This window comes from Nymphalis io, chromosome 2 (genome assembly GCF_905147045.1).
Source record: "Nymphalis io chromosome 2, ilAglIoxx1.1, whole genome shotgun sequence".
Classification (NCBI taxonomy): domain Eukaryota; kingdom Metazoa; phylum Arthropoda; class Insecta; order Lepidoptera; family Nymphalidae; genus Nymphalis; species Nymphalis io.
Window position 1 is genome coordinate 4,913,811 of NC_065889.1, and position 15,985 is coordinate 4,929,795.

The 15,985-nt window shown below is 38.3% G+C and overlaps 1 protein-coding gene across 1 annotated transcript; it reads left to right on the forward strand.

Moving 5' to 3' along the window:
- The first annotated feature begins 645 nt into the window (after positions 1 to 645).
- Positions 646 to 2,255, forward strand: LOC126774686 (protein obstructor-E-like). The gene is made up of 6 exons (XM_050496225.1): positions 646 to 715; positions 940 to 1,043; positions 1,132 to 1,269; positions 1,498 to 1,780; positions 1,855 to 1,924; positions 2,099 to 2,255. The coding sequence occupies exons 1-6, from the start codon at positions 670 to 672 to the stop codon at positions 2,253 to 2,255; spliced, it is 798 nt and encodes a 265-aa protein (XP_050352182.1). The 5' UTR covers positions 646 to 669.
- The last annotated feature ends 13,730 nt before the right edge of the window (positions 2,256 to 15,985 follow it).

The following is a 15,985-nucleotide window of genomic DNA, read 5'->3' on the forward strand; positions in this document are numbered from 1 at the left end:
ACTGCTTATAACAAATGACTTTGTACGCAGATTTCGCTGTAAATAAGGTTAAGAAACTCTTCTTAATGGATTATATGTTTTTCAGATCCCGTAACGATTGTCACTCGCCGGCTGTCCTGCGGTGGATTCTCTGCTTATGACGAGTTCACCGTATCCTGCGTCGCGGCTCATGAAGTATCAGCTTGCCCCGTAGAACTGAGAAACGAGGCGAAGCGGTCCAAAGACGCGGAAAACGTCAATGGATATCCAACAACTGAGGAACCATTCTATCAACCAGGACAATTTGAATTGATAGAAAATGAGACTCAAAATCCAGAGCAAGAATAATTTTAACTATATTGCCAACTTATAATGTTTTTATAATAAATTTAATTGTATATAATTATATTTTAATGTAAGCCACAAACGATCAACTCACAACGAGTATCATTATATGTATATTCATATCTCCACTTAATTTTTGTAATGTATAGTCAATTAATGATAGTGCCATTCATCGAATAAAACAATTCTTTAAAAAATATGTAATTTTATTTTAACGACAAGTGATTTATGAGCATAAATTCTATTAATTATTTTTTAATTACAGCTGAAGTATAAAATCGTTGCACATCGATATTGATCTCATTCGCAATCGTTACTGCTGTGAAAGTCGTCGGATCCTCAACGATGCATTTCTTTGTTTGTTTTGTTGTCTTGTTGCTATCTGCAATCTGTGAGTACATTTGATTATAATGAAAAAATAACATTTTAATATTTATTTTAGCCTTTAAGGCAAATACAAATAAAAATTAAACAAATACAATTTAAACTTACTATATTAGCACTATATATATATATTATTCTTTATAGTGAGCAATGCAGCTTTGTACCCATTGAGACTGCTCTCTTTGTATTTTAGTACAATGGTAATTAATTAATTACCCATCTAATTTTTAGGCAACGGCCAGTCTTTAATCAATGCCGAAAAAAGCCCACTTTGCAAAGTGCGGAATACATACATAAAAGTGGAGGGAGAATGTGATTCCTACATTGAATGCCGGGTTCGTTTTATAATAATATTTATTTTTTATAAAATATGAATAGCTATAGTTGTATAACACTAAAGTTTTATATTTTGTTCTGTATTAGGACTATCTCTCGACTGAAATGCTATGTCCAGATGGTCTTCATTTCAACCCTAACGCACAGTGGCCGGAGTATGCTTGCGGTTATCCTCAGGATGTGCCTTGCGTAGGTCGTGGCATTACCCGTAAGTATAATAACAATGTTAAAAATATAATAAAATACGGACGACACTTCATGTTTAACAATTTTTAAACTTTGTCTAAGTTTAATAATATATTAATTCTGAAACGTACGTAGCATTTGCTTCGCCAAACTACTACTATAAAAAAAATCTTTGACAGTTGATTGAGAATTGTCAATATCGTTGGGTTGAAAGTTGAGTGCAAAACTATTACGACACACGCCTATGTTAATTTGTAACAACCATAGAATCATATTCAAATTATAATTAATCAAAATATACGTAATTTTGAGAATAGTTTCACTTTCTCCCATCTATTTTTATTAACAGAGCCAGCGAATCCTACAGCTGACTGCGCACATCAATACGGATACTTTCCATCTCCCGTGGCTGACCCAAATGATTGTGGACATTATCGCATTTGTAACGCCGGCAGAGCCATTGAAATGCATTGCCCTACTGGCTTAGCATTTAACCCTGTTACTGCCCAATGCGACTGGCCTGAACTGGTGCCTACCTGCGATGTTGAAAGTAATATATAATATATTTTTAATACCATTATTATGTATTTAAAGGATCGTGTTAATTTAATTGGCGTATTTCAGCTTTCGTTGGGTATCAGTGTCCTCCAGCTGCGATTGACCGAAATGGCAACCCAGTAGTAACAAACCATAAGTAAGAGAAGCATTAATTATTTTTATTTTAATAATTATTCACCATTTTGAAAATCATAATACGAATTAAAGTAAAGATCGTGAACGTTAAATTGAAACCTTTAAAACCTTATTTATTGACCTTTATTATTTCATGTGTACTGTCGCTTTTTATATTGTATATGTATTTTTTAAGGTATGAAGGCGATTGCTCTGCTTTCTACTCGTGTATCAACGGGCACGCCCGCATCCTGTCCTGCGATACTGGATTGGCGTTTAACCCCGTCACCAGTCGTTGCGAAGACGCCGATCGCGTTCAATGCGAAGCGAAGTCTATTGCCAAATATTACTAAGAACGCGTTTGAATAATAATTCATAAAATAATTAATAAAGAAATTTTATATTTTTCAAGTACTGTTATGAATTAATATGTATTATTTTATGTTATGAATAAATAAAAATATCCAAATAAAGTACTTTCTCTTTCAGTCTTATTTAAATTTAAATTACATAAGAGTTAATTACTAAAAATACATGCTTAGAAACGCAAACTAATAATACCTTTTTCCTTGAATTAGAGAAATAACTTTACTTGTCGTGTTTATACAATGATCGTCGATCGATCGATTGACGCTGTTCTGTCAAAATTATTTATATAATTGTGATGACACATAATATTTATGTAATATATTTATGTAATATATTGTGATACAATAAACTGTTATAACTTTTCCTACTTTAGTTAGTCTCTAATTTCAAGTTTTTAAACAGTCCAAGCAGTTTTTTTTGTAGAATGTAAAAATCATAAATATCTATCTATGGCCATAATACTAAAAAAAAACAACAAAATATAATAAAAGAGCAGTATCTGTTGGTTGTGTAATTTTTGTAATTTCTAACTAAAGAGCCGAGAATTTCTATAAGACAACGCACCAGATGAGCCTCCTGCTCGTTAGCCGCCTCTCACATTAAAAAAAATCTGTTTCTAATCTAAAGTGATTGAGTGCTTTAATAGATCAAGTAAGGTAAGCATTACCCAGTTTTATGACATTTAAAACTTAATTGTTTGATGTTAGGCAGTTGTTGAAGAACAGTGCTCTGATAAAGTAATTCAACATCCCAGGAAAGCAATGTTTACGCCCTCTCTTTTTTTTAATATATATTCGCCGGGAGGGCAAATAACTCTACTCCACCTGTTGGTAAGTGGTAGTAGAGTCCAAACGCGACGACGGCGAGTACAGACGGGAAAAACGTTCTGCACTAGCCGCCTTCGCCTTGCCGGCCCGCAAGATGCCTCTTCACGCCTCGTTTAAAGGAACCCGGGTTGTAAGTGGAGGGGAACACGTGAGCTGGTAAGGAATTCTATTTTTTGGAAGTGCGACAAAGAAAGGAGTTGCCAAATTTCTTTGTTCGCGATGGAATTGATGTCACAGTTAGGCGGTGACATCGAGAACCAGCTCGCGTGGACTTAAGAAGGAAAGCGGAAGCAGGAACTAGAGAGAATAATTCCTCAGAGCATTCGCCGTGATACAGTCGATAGAAAGCGCTCAGTGCTGCTATCACACGACGCAATTGTCAAGGTTCAAGGGTGTTAGTGACCTTTACGTCGCCAATAATGCGTACGGCACGTCGCTGCAACCGGTCCAAGGCCTCAAGTAGGTACTTAGCGGAGCCATCCCAAAGGTGCGAGCAATATTCCACGCAAGACCGTACCTGTGTTTTGTACAGCAGGCACAGTTGTTGTGGCGTGAGAAAGCACCGCACCTTGTTCAGAACTCCGAGTTTCCGTGAAGCTGTTTTTATAACAGCCTCGATGTAATCCATTGGGCTAAGGTCGCAGCGAACGTCAATCCCCAGCATGGCGATTTTGCTTTGCATCACCAGCGGAGTACCACAGAGGGAGGGGAAAATGTTGACTTTTTCGCCGTGAGAGCGCATACCTGTGTTTTCTTAGCATTAAACTCAACAAGATTATCAGAGCCCCATTTGGCGATGAGCTCTAACGTCCTATCGAGTTCAATGACAAGATTCTCCCGCCTCTTCTCAGTTTCCGCCCGCCCAGCCACTGCGCGTCCGTGGTATCCACCATGCACTGTACTATCGTCTGCATAGCAATGTATGTTCCCAAGGGAGAGCATATCATTGATATGCAAAAGAAAGAGTGTGGGAGATAGCACAGATCCCTGGGGGACCCCAGCATTCACTACATAGAATTGTGAAGCGCAACCATCTACTAAAACACGAAGGCTACGCTTGTGTAGGAAGCTGGCAATCCAGGTGCATAGCTGAGCAGGCAGACCATATGCCGGCAGCTTGGAGAGAAGACTTCTGTGCCAGACCCTGTCGAAAGCCTTGGAGATATCGAGGCTGACAGCCAACGATTCTCCATGCTTGTCGATAGCTTCACCCCAGAGGTGTGTTACGTACGCTAGAAGATCACCTGTGGACCGTTTTGGTCGAAACCCGTACTGACGATCATTAATTAGACATTGATCTTCTAGGTAATGGATCAGTTGGTTGTTTAAAATCCGTTCCATCACCTTACAAAGTACTGAGATGATAGCTATTGGCCGATAATTTGCCGGGTCAGACCGATCCCCTTTTTTGGGAACCGCTTGCACATTAGCTCCTCTCCAAGCCTCCGGCACACATCCCGAACTGAGAGAAAGTTGGAACAGGCGCGTAACGACAGGAGACAGCTCCGCTGCGCACTTCTTCAGCACTATGGCTGGTATTCCATCGGGACCGCTAGCTTTCCGTACATCAAGTGATTGCAGCTCCGCACGCACATCACGTTGCCTGATTTTAATGTCAGGCATCGTATGGCAAGTGGTTGCCAAAAGGAAAAATACACTGACCCGCCGGACGGAAGGGCCCCCGAACCCCCCGGAAGTGGCCGCCGGGACCCCACCTACCGGTCAACAACCGGCACGACGGTCCACCCCGAGATTATGCGTGGCCTGGTGGGGCAGCCTCACGAGCTGGTTAGGCACGCTCGGGCCCCTGTGCTATGCCACGGGCGGCCAGCGGAACAGCCGTTTCTTCGGGTCGCCCTGTCCGGCAGGTCAATACAGTTTCCCCCGGCATTGGTTCAACAGCCGTCTCCATTGGACCAACACCCATCGCGGCAATACTCGCTCGGGCTCTGGCTGTACGCTGGCTGACCTCGAAACGCGGCTGCAAGCCACTTCACGAGTTTTTCACCATGCGTACGGTGGTAACAAGCCAGGCGGATGTTTAACATCCTACCACCAGATGAGCAGATGGTCGCTCAGATATCCCTTAGTCGCCTCTTACGACACCCATGGGAACGAGAGGGGCAGTGAAATGTATTCTTTCTCCGTCACTACACGGATAGTCTCTCTATTTATGCACTATCATTCTGTTTTAGGATAGGTATTTAATCCGATACAACCTATTTAATGTTCCTTAAATTTCATAGGTATTCGAAGGTACCCGCTTTTCTAGACAAAATAAATCAGTTGTAGTAATATTCCAAATGCCATATCGCTTGAGTAACTAATATTATCGAGACAGTGCAACGATATAAAAACTGCACGACTTCATATATGGCTGAGGACATCTGTCGGTGCATTGTTATAAATATTGAACTAAACAGCAATAGTATTTAATTGTTATGTTCAGTTTTAAAAGTAAAGTAAATAAGATCTTAGTTCCCAAGGTTGGTGGCGCCAATGTCTATGGGTAATGGTAACCACTTACCATCATATGGCCCATCCACCTATCTATTTAAAAAAATACTTTATAAACATTGAACTGCTTAGAAGAGGTCGACCACTGTTTCAATACGCACTCTGATCTATATGGGTATGTTAGCAGGAGAAGTTCCTTTGAACAGATTTACAATGGGCCGTAGCCGGTCTCCTTTGCCTATCCTCGAGCGTGTAATTTGGAGACGGAAAAGCTTAATACAGAAACAACTTAAATTGTATAAAAAACATATAAATTTAAATAATTAATCTTTAAATTGTTTTTTTTTTCTATTTCAAATATTTTTAAATTTTATATTTAGTATAAAATTTGAAGAGCGCTATCAAATTTCATGCCTTTGTTTATTTGTAGGCCGGAGGCTATTTAATGAAATTAGTTTATATTTATTTATCCTATTATACATAGCTGAAGCCGCGACTTCACCCGCATTGAATCCAGTTTGTGTCAAAAATGTTTCAAGTACTGCCATCTGAATTACGATTAACGTATTATTTTATAAGTCAAAAATATTTTTTGCTATCTTCAAATCTGCATATTTGACAGTTCTCGAAGATGTGTGAAATTTGCTTCAATCACCTTTTACCCTCTTTACACTTTCTCGTCTAAACTACTCAACCAGCGGCTCCGCGGGCGAAAACTAGTGAAAAAATATATTGAACTAAAATATCCGACATGGTCACAATTGTTGGAATGCTTTATAACAGAAGATAGTGATATATTATTTGAAAAAGAAAAGGAAAAATAATAAAAGACAGGAAGAATACAAATTAATGGATGAGGAAATTAAAACACTAATAGCTGAACTATTTCTGCTGACCACAATTATGCCTGTCTCAACAACATTCTAGATAAATTAAAAATGCTCTTTTTAAATGATCATTTAAATTAATAATAACTTAAGTTTTTTATTTAATTTTAGGGAGCCCATATTATAGCCACAAATGAAATTTAACAGTAAACTTAGACCACTTAGAACCTATCTATAATAATTAATATTTATTTCAAACATATATAAACGTACATATATTTAAAATGCAGTTTTTGTTTCAATTATTCATATATGGCAAATAATAGTAATAGTTTAATAATTCACAATTGGAGGAATTATTGATTATTGGACAAAACGGCTTAGATTGAAGCTTAATATAAATTATGTTAATTTAACAATGCATAAATTAAAAGATTTAAATTAACAGAAAATGAACCATTCTCGAATGCTTTATATATATTTGATTGGAAACGTGTTAAACGTGTATTTTATATGTATTTTATTCGTTATTATAATACAATTAATATTCACTTTGTATGGCTGCTAATGATATGATTCATACCAAGAATCTATTTTGTTTTGATAAAACTGAAAACAATTTTTAACCAAATTTTCTATTATTTATTCTTATTTCAAAGTATACAAAACGTTTCGAATTTCTCTTGAAAAATAACGTTATTTTATTTAAAATATCATAAATATGAATAAATATTAAACTACTACAAGTTAAATTTTAATATTTCTTATAAAAAAAATTATACCATAAAACTTTATACCAATTCCATAAAACTGGAAAGTCTCTGTTTTAATTAATTATTACAAGAGATTATTATAAACGCGTTTGAGTCAGTGATTTTGTCTCTACACACTAGTAGTAAAAAAAACATAGTGTAGCTTATTTTACTTTCTTGATAATTAATTTTATATGACGCAAGCCTCATCGATTAAGTAGAAGTAATTTAATTGTTTCATTAATTTACTGATGATCTTAAATTAAAGAACGTCGACTGATAAGAGACTATATAAAATGGATACATTTTTGATATAATATCAGTGTAGTGAGGTTTTTAACCGCGGTTGTCTTTATTTTTACAACAATGATAATACAAAAGTTATTGTTGTTAGGTGTGCCATTACTATTGTTAGGTAAGTAAATAATATTAAAATAAACAAATATCTTTGAAACTTACATCAATATTAAAATTTAAGTAAAATAAAATTTACTATTCGGATAAAATAAAAAAAAATCGATGTTATATTCGGGTTTATAAGAATGACTATACCAAAAATATTTTTCACATCAGCGCTGTTATTTTTATTTAGATCTTTCTTTGTCTGTACTTATGTCATTACACTAAATCTAAGGGATTTTGCAAGTTAAGTAACTTAATATGATTAATAGTTATTAATGTCGCATTTTTATCAAGTAATAGTCATTGTAATTTAATATAAATGTAGTGATTGCTTTAAAATAATTTTATAAAAGCAGTGCGTGAATTAAAATTATATTGTATTTTAAGAATAATAATAAATAATCATCGCTAGCAAACTTAATTAATTAATTAATTTGTTTTCAGTGGAAGCACGTGACACGCAAAGTATAAACAGAGAAGCTTTCCGAAGACTGATTAGTTATGGTCATAGGAATATACCTCTTACTTCAGAAAACCTTAACACTGATAAAAAATTCTCAGAGGTACTCACAGAAGAAAATGTTTCTAATGCACCCATAACATATGGTGATGTTACAACATCATCGGCCTCAAATACCGAAAATCCATACAATGCTCTCGCCACAACCTCTACGGTAACGCAGGAACCAACATCGCAAAGTGTTATTAATTTCACAACCAGCCCAAAAGCTCCACTCAAACCCAAACCATATATCGTATACCAGTTATACGATTATAATTGCAAAAATGTAAATGGATATTATTCAGTGGAAAATCAATGTGACGAATATGTGGAATGCCAGGTCAAATTATTTTTTAAATCTACATTTGTTTACGTCACGGCTAAATCATTTGAAAATATTCATCATAATGTACATTTCGTTACAGAACAATAAAGCCTACCGAAGTTTATGCCCTGACGGGCTTCATTTTGATCCAAAAGCGAAATGGCCAGCATTTCCTTGCGCGTACCCATCTGAAGTTCAATGCCAAAACCAATCTATCACACGTATGTATTAAGTATATATCTAAATTAGATTTAGATAGAAGGTAAGGCAATAGAAATACTTACAGGTGCGAAACAATGTTTAAAACGATGCTGTCGATGGCACCATAATATGGCCAATCTTTTATAGAATCATTGTATAAACACCAGAAGTATAATAAAAATAAAGATATTTCGCAGATGTGAACATTTTGTATTCCTTTTTAGTAAAAATTGTTGTTATGGCAGCCTGATAAATATCTGATTTTTTTTTTTTTTTTGTTAATGTTAGTTTTTAATGTTATTATTGTTTCTATTTTGTTATGTTTGTGTTTAAGTGATTATTCCTAGGCAATTGGCGGGTGAGTGTTCATATGAAATTAATTAACGTATAATTATTCATTTACCTATTTTTATTTTGTAATTATAGAATTAATATATATTATTATTATTTTACATATATATTTTATATATTTATCTTTATATTTTTACTTATTTTATTTGCTGAATATTTAATTTAAAAATGTCTAGAAACAATGACGATTTGGACGAAACTTTTCTTTCTTTTTCTTCTGATGGATTGAGCAGTAATGACAGCTTTCATAGTATCCCTTCGCTCGGTGAAACTATAAATTCTTTATTCTCAGACTGTCTAAAATATTTTAATGTTATCCATATTAATGCTCAGAGTATTCCTGCACATTATCCTGATATGTTATCATCATTCGATTGCAATAAAATACATGCTATCCTCGTATCTGAGTCCTGGCTTAAACCCTGCTTACCTTCTACTTCCTACTCTCTTCCTGGATTTCATTTGATCCGTAACGACCGTGTAGGTCGGGCAGGTGGTGGAGTGGCGATCTATCTCCGTTCTCACATTCCATTTTCAATTATAAGTCAATCGACACCTCTGTCCGTTGAAGGGGCTGAACACCTTTTTATTGAGGTTATCTTTGGTCATATTAAGATGTTATTAGGTGTTTACTATAGTCCTAACCTCACGGTCGATTACTTTTCATCATTTGAAATCCTTCTAGAGCAATTTAAACCGTTGTATGCCCATACCATTCTTATGGGAGATTTTAATACATGTCTCTTAAAAAATGACCATCGCTCTAGTCTGTTGAAATCTGTACTGAATAGTGCAGATTTACAAATCCTACCCCTATCTGCTACTCATTCCTTCCCTAACTCTATCCCTTCTCTTCTCGACTTAATTTTGGTCTCTTCCGTTGATCATGTTGAAAAGCATGGGCAGTGCTCCGCCCTTGCTTTTTCATATCATGATCTTCTTTATCTTTCCTATAAAATCAAACCACCCAAAGCAAAATCGAGAATTCTTCTGCAGCGTAATTTTGGTGGAATGGATTTGAATAGTCTGCGGGAGGATGCTGCCAACATTGATTGGAGTGTTATTTTAAATGTTGATACAGTCAATGAGCAAGTTACAGTTTTTAATTCCCTATTAACGCAACTGTATGATTTACATGCACCAATTCGTCCTGTCCGGCTAAAACACCTTCCTGCACCTTGGCTCACCCCAGAAATAAAGAAGCTCCAAGTAAGAAAGAATATTGCCAAGGCTAAGTATAGGTGTAATCCGACTGACACAAATCGCGACAAGTATCTGAAGGTTCGCAATCGCTGCAACATGCTATGTAGAGATAGTCAACGACGCCATATCCATAAATCTATAGCTGAGGAAGAGGAGTCAGCTAGAGTCTGGAAATTTCTCAAGTCCTTAGGAGTTGGAAAATCATCTAAAATATAAATACTCACAATATTAATTTAAATGAATTAAATAATCATTTTTCGTCCTCTCAAACTTTCGACACTGCTGTGAAGTCTAATACTTTAAAAGAAATTTCTGCTAAATCAACTCCTGAAAATTCTCCTTTTTTCTTTAGTCAATTTAGTGATAGTGATGTTAAGAAGAACATTTTAGCAATAAATTCTGATGCTATTGGTTCGGATTGCATTAGTCGTAAGATGATCCTCCCAATCCTAGATATCATAATTCCTGTAGTCACACATATTTTAAACCAATCCATTATCCTTTGTGAATTCCCTGAATCCTGGAAAGACGCACAAGTCATCCCCCTCCCCAAAAAAACAAATCCTTCATCTTACACTGATTATCGTCCTATATCCATTCTCCCTTTCCTGTCTAAAGTACTTGAGCGCCTTATTCACAATCAATTAAACCAATACCTTTCAAAAAATGTCCTATTGAATCCTTTACAATCTGGCTTTCGTCCTGGTCATAGTACGACTACGGCTCTGATCAAAATAACTGATGACATTAGATTAGGAATGGATAATCAACAGGTTACTGTGTTGACATTATTAGATTTTAGTAATGCTTTCAACACTGTAGACTTTGATATTCTTCTTGCTATTTTGTGTTCTCTTAACATATCTGCTAAAGTAATTGACTGGTTTCATTCTTACTTGTATGGGCGCCGGCAACGGATAAGAGTTCAAGATTCTTTCTCAGAATGGGCTCCTATAACTGCTGGCGTTCCACAAGGTGGCGTGTTGTCTCCCCTCTTGTTTTCGGTCTTTATAAGTACCATCACTTCTCATATATCTTCTCTCTATCACCTGTATGCAGATGATCTTCAGATCTATTCACAAAGTAAAATTGCGAACCTTCCTGAAACTATACATTTAGTTAATAATGATTTATTAAATATTTCTAAGTGGTCTACTGCATTTGGATTACGAGTAAACCCAAATAAAACACAGGTGCTGATTATTGGTAGTTCAAAATTAATTTCTCGTATATCTTTTTCGGATCTCCCGGTTGTACACTTTAACGGTGTTAACATACCGTTCAGTGTTACAGCTAGGAATTTGGGAATTTCTTTTGACCAGCACCTGTCTTGGGAACCACAGATAAGTGAGGTTAGTAAAAAAATTTTTGCAGCCTTTGGCTCCCTTCGAAGGTTACGCAACTTTCTACCCATCCCTACCAAAATTATGTTAGCACAGTCACTCCTACTACCAATTCTCGATTATGCTGACGCATGTTATCTTGATCTAAAAGAGGAGCAACTTAATAAACTTGAGCGTCTCCAAAATCTTTGCATCCGATTCATATTTGGTCTTCGTAAATATGATCACGTTTCTGAATTTCGTAAAAAGCTCAAGTGGCTCCCAATCCGGCTTCGCAGGAATACTCACATCCTTCAACTTCTGTACTGTATTCTGTTCAATCCGTCTTCTCCTTCATATCTAAAAGAACGTTTTCAATTTCTTAGTTCTTCACATAGCCATAATCTTCGTTCTGAAGAGAATTTGATTTTAAAAATACCACCTCATACAACATCTTTTTATAGTGACTCATTTACAGTCCATTCAATTCGTCTTTGGAACTCTCTTCCACTAGAAGCAAGACGTGCACCAACTATAACTTCTTTTAAAAAAATGATAAAAGAGCACTATCTTGCTTCATGAAGAAATACTGCAATTAAATATTCTATTTATTATGTAAGTATCTATAGTATGTAAATGTATATATTTATAATGTGTATGTATATTATATTATTATATAATTATATATTTATGGAATATTTATTTATGTATCGTATATATACATATATATATTGTATCTATTTTTTTTTTTTTTTTTTATGTATTAAATAATTGTACACCCCTACCATCCTATCTCTCTCCTCTACCAAAGGTTGCCTGGAAGAGATCGCTGTTTTAGCGATAAGGCCGCCTATTGTACATTTTTCTTTTCTTTGTTTTGTTTTACTCCTATTATTTTTGTCTATATTGGTGTGCAATAAAGAGTATATAAATAAATAAATTTTGTATTAATGAGTTCTAACGTTAGTTTTCGTTGATTTCCATTAAGGATATACAAATTGATTTGTATGTAATTGAATTTGTAGTTTATTTTGGAAAAAGAGAAATTATCGAGTTTCTTGCCGGTTTCTTTCAATAAAACTTTCATTGAACTTAATCCTGTAATACGATTTAAAAGTACTTACAAAAACCTTCTTATTTTTAAACCTAACTTTAATAAAACAAACATTTCTTTTTTTACAGAGCAGGCACAACCTACTGGTCAATGTCCTCATAGTTATGGAATATTCCCAACAACTAACGGCGACTGTGGGTACTTTATTATGTGCCAAGAAGGATTAGCTACCTTAATGCCATGTCCGTCTGGTCTCGCTTTCAATTCCATATCGAGTACTTGCGATTGGCCAGTAAATGTACCAGATTGCAACCTTAACGGTAATTATTGTTGATATTAATTAACTATATTTCAATTTGCCGTGGAGTACCGGCTTAGAATAGTACTCCCCCAATCTCATCCCGTGGGTGTCGTAAGAGGCGACTGAGGGACGGGGAAAAGGGGGGATGGGCAGCAGCGTCTCCCCTCCCATAAACATCTTACCCCCTACTGCGCTCGCCAACACGCCTGCCCAGCGCGGCGAGTATGGGCAAACCCCTCCCTTAATGGCAGATGCGCCCAAAAAAAAGGCCCCCAGTTACCGGCAAGCCCGCTAGGCCCGACCAAGGTAGCGGTCGCGGTATCGGCAGGGCAGGGGGTGCTAAGAATCACCGGTTCACGGCAGGCTACCGTATAAAACGACTGAAAATGGCAACGTATAATGGACGCTCGATGAGGCTGGACCATCACCTCGCCGAATTAGAAGTAGAGTTAAGTCATATAAACTGGCATATACTGGGGTTATCTGAAGTCCGAAGACAGGGGGAGGACACGATAACTCTAGAGTCCGGTAACTTACTCTACTTCCGCGAAGGTGATAACCTCTCCCAGGGTGGTGTCGGTTTTCTTGTCAAAAAGGATCTCATTAGCAGCATTGTGGAAATCAGTAGTGTGTCGAATCGGGTAGCGTACCTTGTCCTAAAACTTTCCGACAGGTACTCCCTGAAGGTTGTACAGGTATATGCGCCAACTTCGACATACTCTGATGATGTGGTCGAAGCGATGTACGAGGACATCGCAAAGGCCCTCAACGACACCTCGAGGGCCCACTACAATGTTGTTATGGGAGACTTTAATGCTAAAGTGGGAGTACAAGATAGCGGTGAATCGAAAGTCGGACCTTACGGCTTGGGCTGCAGAAATCACAGGGGGCAAATGCTGGTAAACTTTCTCGAAGCGCAGGGGCTTTTTTTGATGAATTCTTTCTTTCAAAAGAAGCCTCAGAGGAGGTGGACCTGGCGAAGCCCCGATAACGTGACAAGGAACGAGATAGACTTTATCATTTCGAATAAAAGGCACATATTTAGAGATGTTTCAGTGATCAACAGGTTTAATACCGGAAGTGATCACCGCTTGGTTCGAGGCACTCTAAATATCAACTTAAAAGCCGAAAGATCGAGAATGATGAGGTCTACTCTCCGACCTACCATGCTCCAAGCTGCTCAAGGCTCCGAAAAGTTCCAAATGGAACTTCAAAATCAATTCACCGCGTTGGAAACCATAAGCAGCATTGATGAGAGAACCGACACGCTGGTCAAAATACTGCAAAACACATCCCGCAAGTGTTTTCCGCCACAGAGAAGAGACAACGCACCAAAACTCTCTGCTGAGACACTCGAGCTCATGAGAAAACGACGAGAACTACCATCGTTTTTGTCAGATAAGGCCTTAAACCGAACAATAAAAACGCTGACGCGACGCGATCTCCGACGCTCCAATACCCGTGCCATCAAGGCTGCGATTGAGCAAAATCGGGGATCGAAAGTGTTCGCTCGCAAGTTTGGGAGGCCGCGTCTGACAAAACTTAAAACTGAAAATGGTGGGGTCGTTACCTCTAGGCCTGAGATTATCGGAGAAGTAGAGAGGTTTTATGGGCAGTTGTTCTCTTCAAGATCGGATAAACCCGTGGGAATCAGTATTGATGACCAGCGCGCCCCTCTTATGCGCCATTACTCCGAGGAGCTCCCGGTCGTTGACCAAGGAGAGATTAGGGCGGCTCTAGAACAGCTTAAAAACAACAAAGCTCCGGGAGATGACGGAATCACAACAGAGTTGCTTAAGGCAGGCGGGACTCCGGTCCTGAAAGAGCTAGCAAGCCTCTTTAATTCCGTCATCCAACATGGCAAGACCCCGGAAACGTGGAGCGGGAGTGAGGTGGTACTGTTTTTCAAGAAAGGTGATAAAACCCTCTTGAAAAACTACAGACCAATCTCCCTCCTGAGTCACGTGTATAAGCTGTTCTCAAGAGTCGTCACGAACCGTCTCGCCAGACGACTTGACGAGTTCCAGCCCCCAGAGCAAGCCGGCTTTCGATCAGGCTACAGCACCGTGGACCACATCCATACTGTTCGGCAGATTGTGCAGAAGACCGAAGAGTACAATCAGCCGCTGTGTATGGCATTTGTGGACTACGAGAAAGCCTTCGACTCCATCGAAACCTGGGCAGTGCTCGACTCATTGCAGAGATGTCATATCGATTGGAGATATATCGAGGTACTGAGATGTCTGTACAACGCCGCTACAATGACTGTCCACATCCAGGACTGTAAGACGAAGGCGATCCAACTGCGCAGAGGGGTGAGACAGGGGGATGTAATATCCCCGAAACTGTTCACCAACGCGTTGGAAGACGTTTTCAAAACGCTGGATTGGACTAGGTATGGAGTCAATGTAAACGGCGAGTACATCTCACACCTTCGATTTGCCGACGATATCGTCATCATAGCAGAGTCGCTGGAACAACTCACCGAAATGCTGCGTAGCCTAGGCGAGTCTTCCCGGTGTGTCGGTCTCGGTATGAACTTGGACAAGACCAAGGTCATGTTCAATAGGCATGTCGTGCCGGGACCGATATACGTCGAGGGGAAACCTCTCGAAGTTGTTAGTGAATATACCTACCTAGGACAGATAATACAAGTCGGTAGGAACAACTTCGAGAAGGAAGCCGATCGAAGAATTCGCTTGGGATGGGCAGCATTTGGCAACCTTCGTCAAGTCCTCAAGTCGTCTATACCGCAATGTTTGAAGACGAAAGTCTTCAACCAATGCGTCTTACCTGCCATGACATACGGTGCCTAAACGTGGACACTAACTGCGGGACTAGTCCACAAATTCAAAGTCGCTCAGCGTGCTATGGAGCGAGCTATGCTCGGAGTATCTTTGAAGGATAAGATCAGAAATGAGATTATCCGGAAAAGAACAGGAGTCACCGACATAGCTTGCAAAATTAGCAGGCTGAAGTGGCAGTGGGCTGGTCACGTATGTCGTAGGACCGATGGCCGTTGGAGCAGACGAGTCCTAGAGTGGATACCGCGAATCGGCAAGCGCAGCGTAGGGCGCCCTCCAGCTAGGTGGACCGACGACCTTAAGAAGGTGGCGGGCACCAACTGGATGCGGAAGGCGGAGGACAGGGAGCTTTGGCGCACCTTGGGAGAGGCCTATGTTCAGCAGTG

Coding starts and splice junctions, on each gene's coding strand:
- LOC126774686 (XM_050496225.1), top strand. CDS start 670: ATGCATTTCTTTGTTTGTTTTGTTGTCTTGTTGCTATCTGCAATCT. Junction 716..939: donor CTTGTTGCTATCTGCAATCT/GTGAGTACATTT, acceptor TCTAATTTTTAG/GCAACGGCCAGTCTTTAATC. Junction 1,270..1,497: donor CCCGTAAGTATAATAACAAT/GTTAAAAATATA, acceptor TAACAACCATAG/AATCATATTCAAATTATAAT.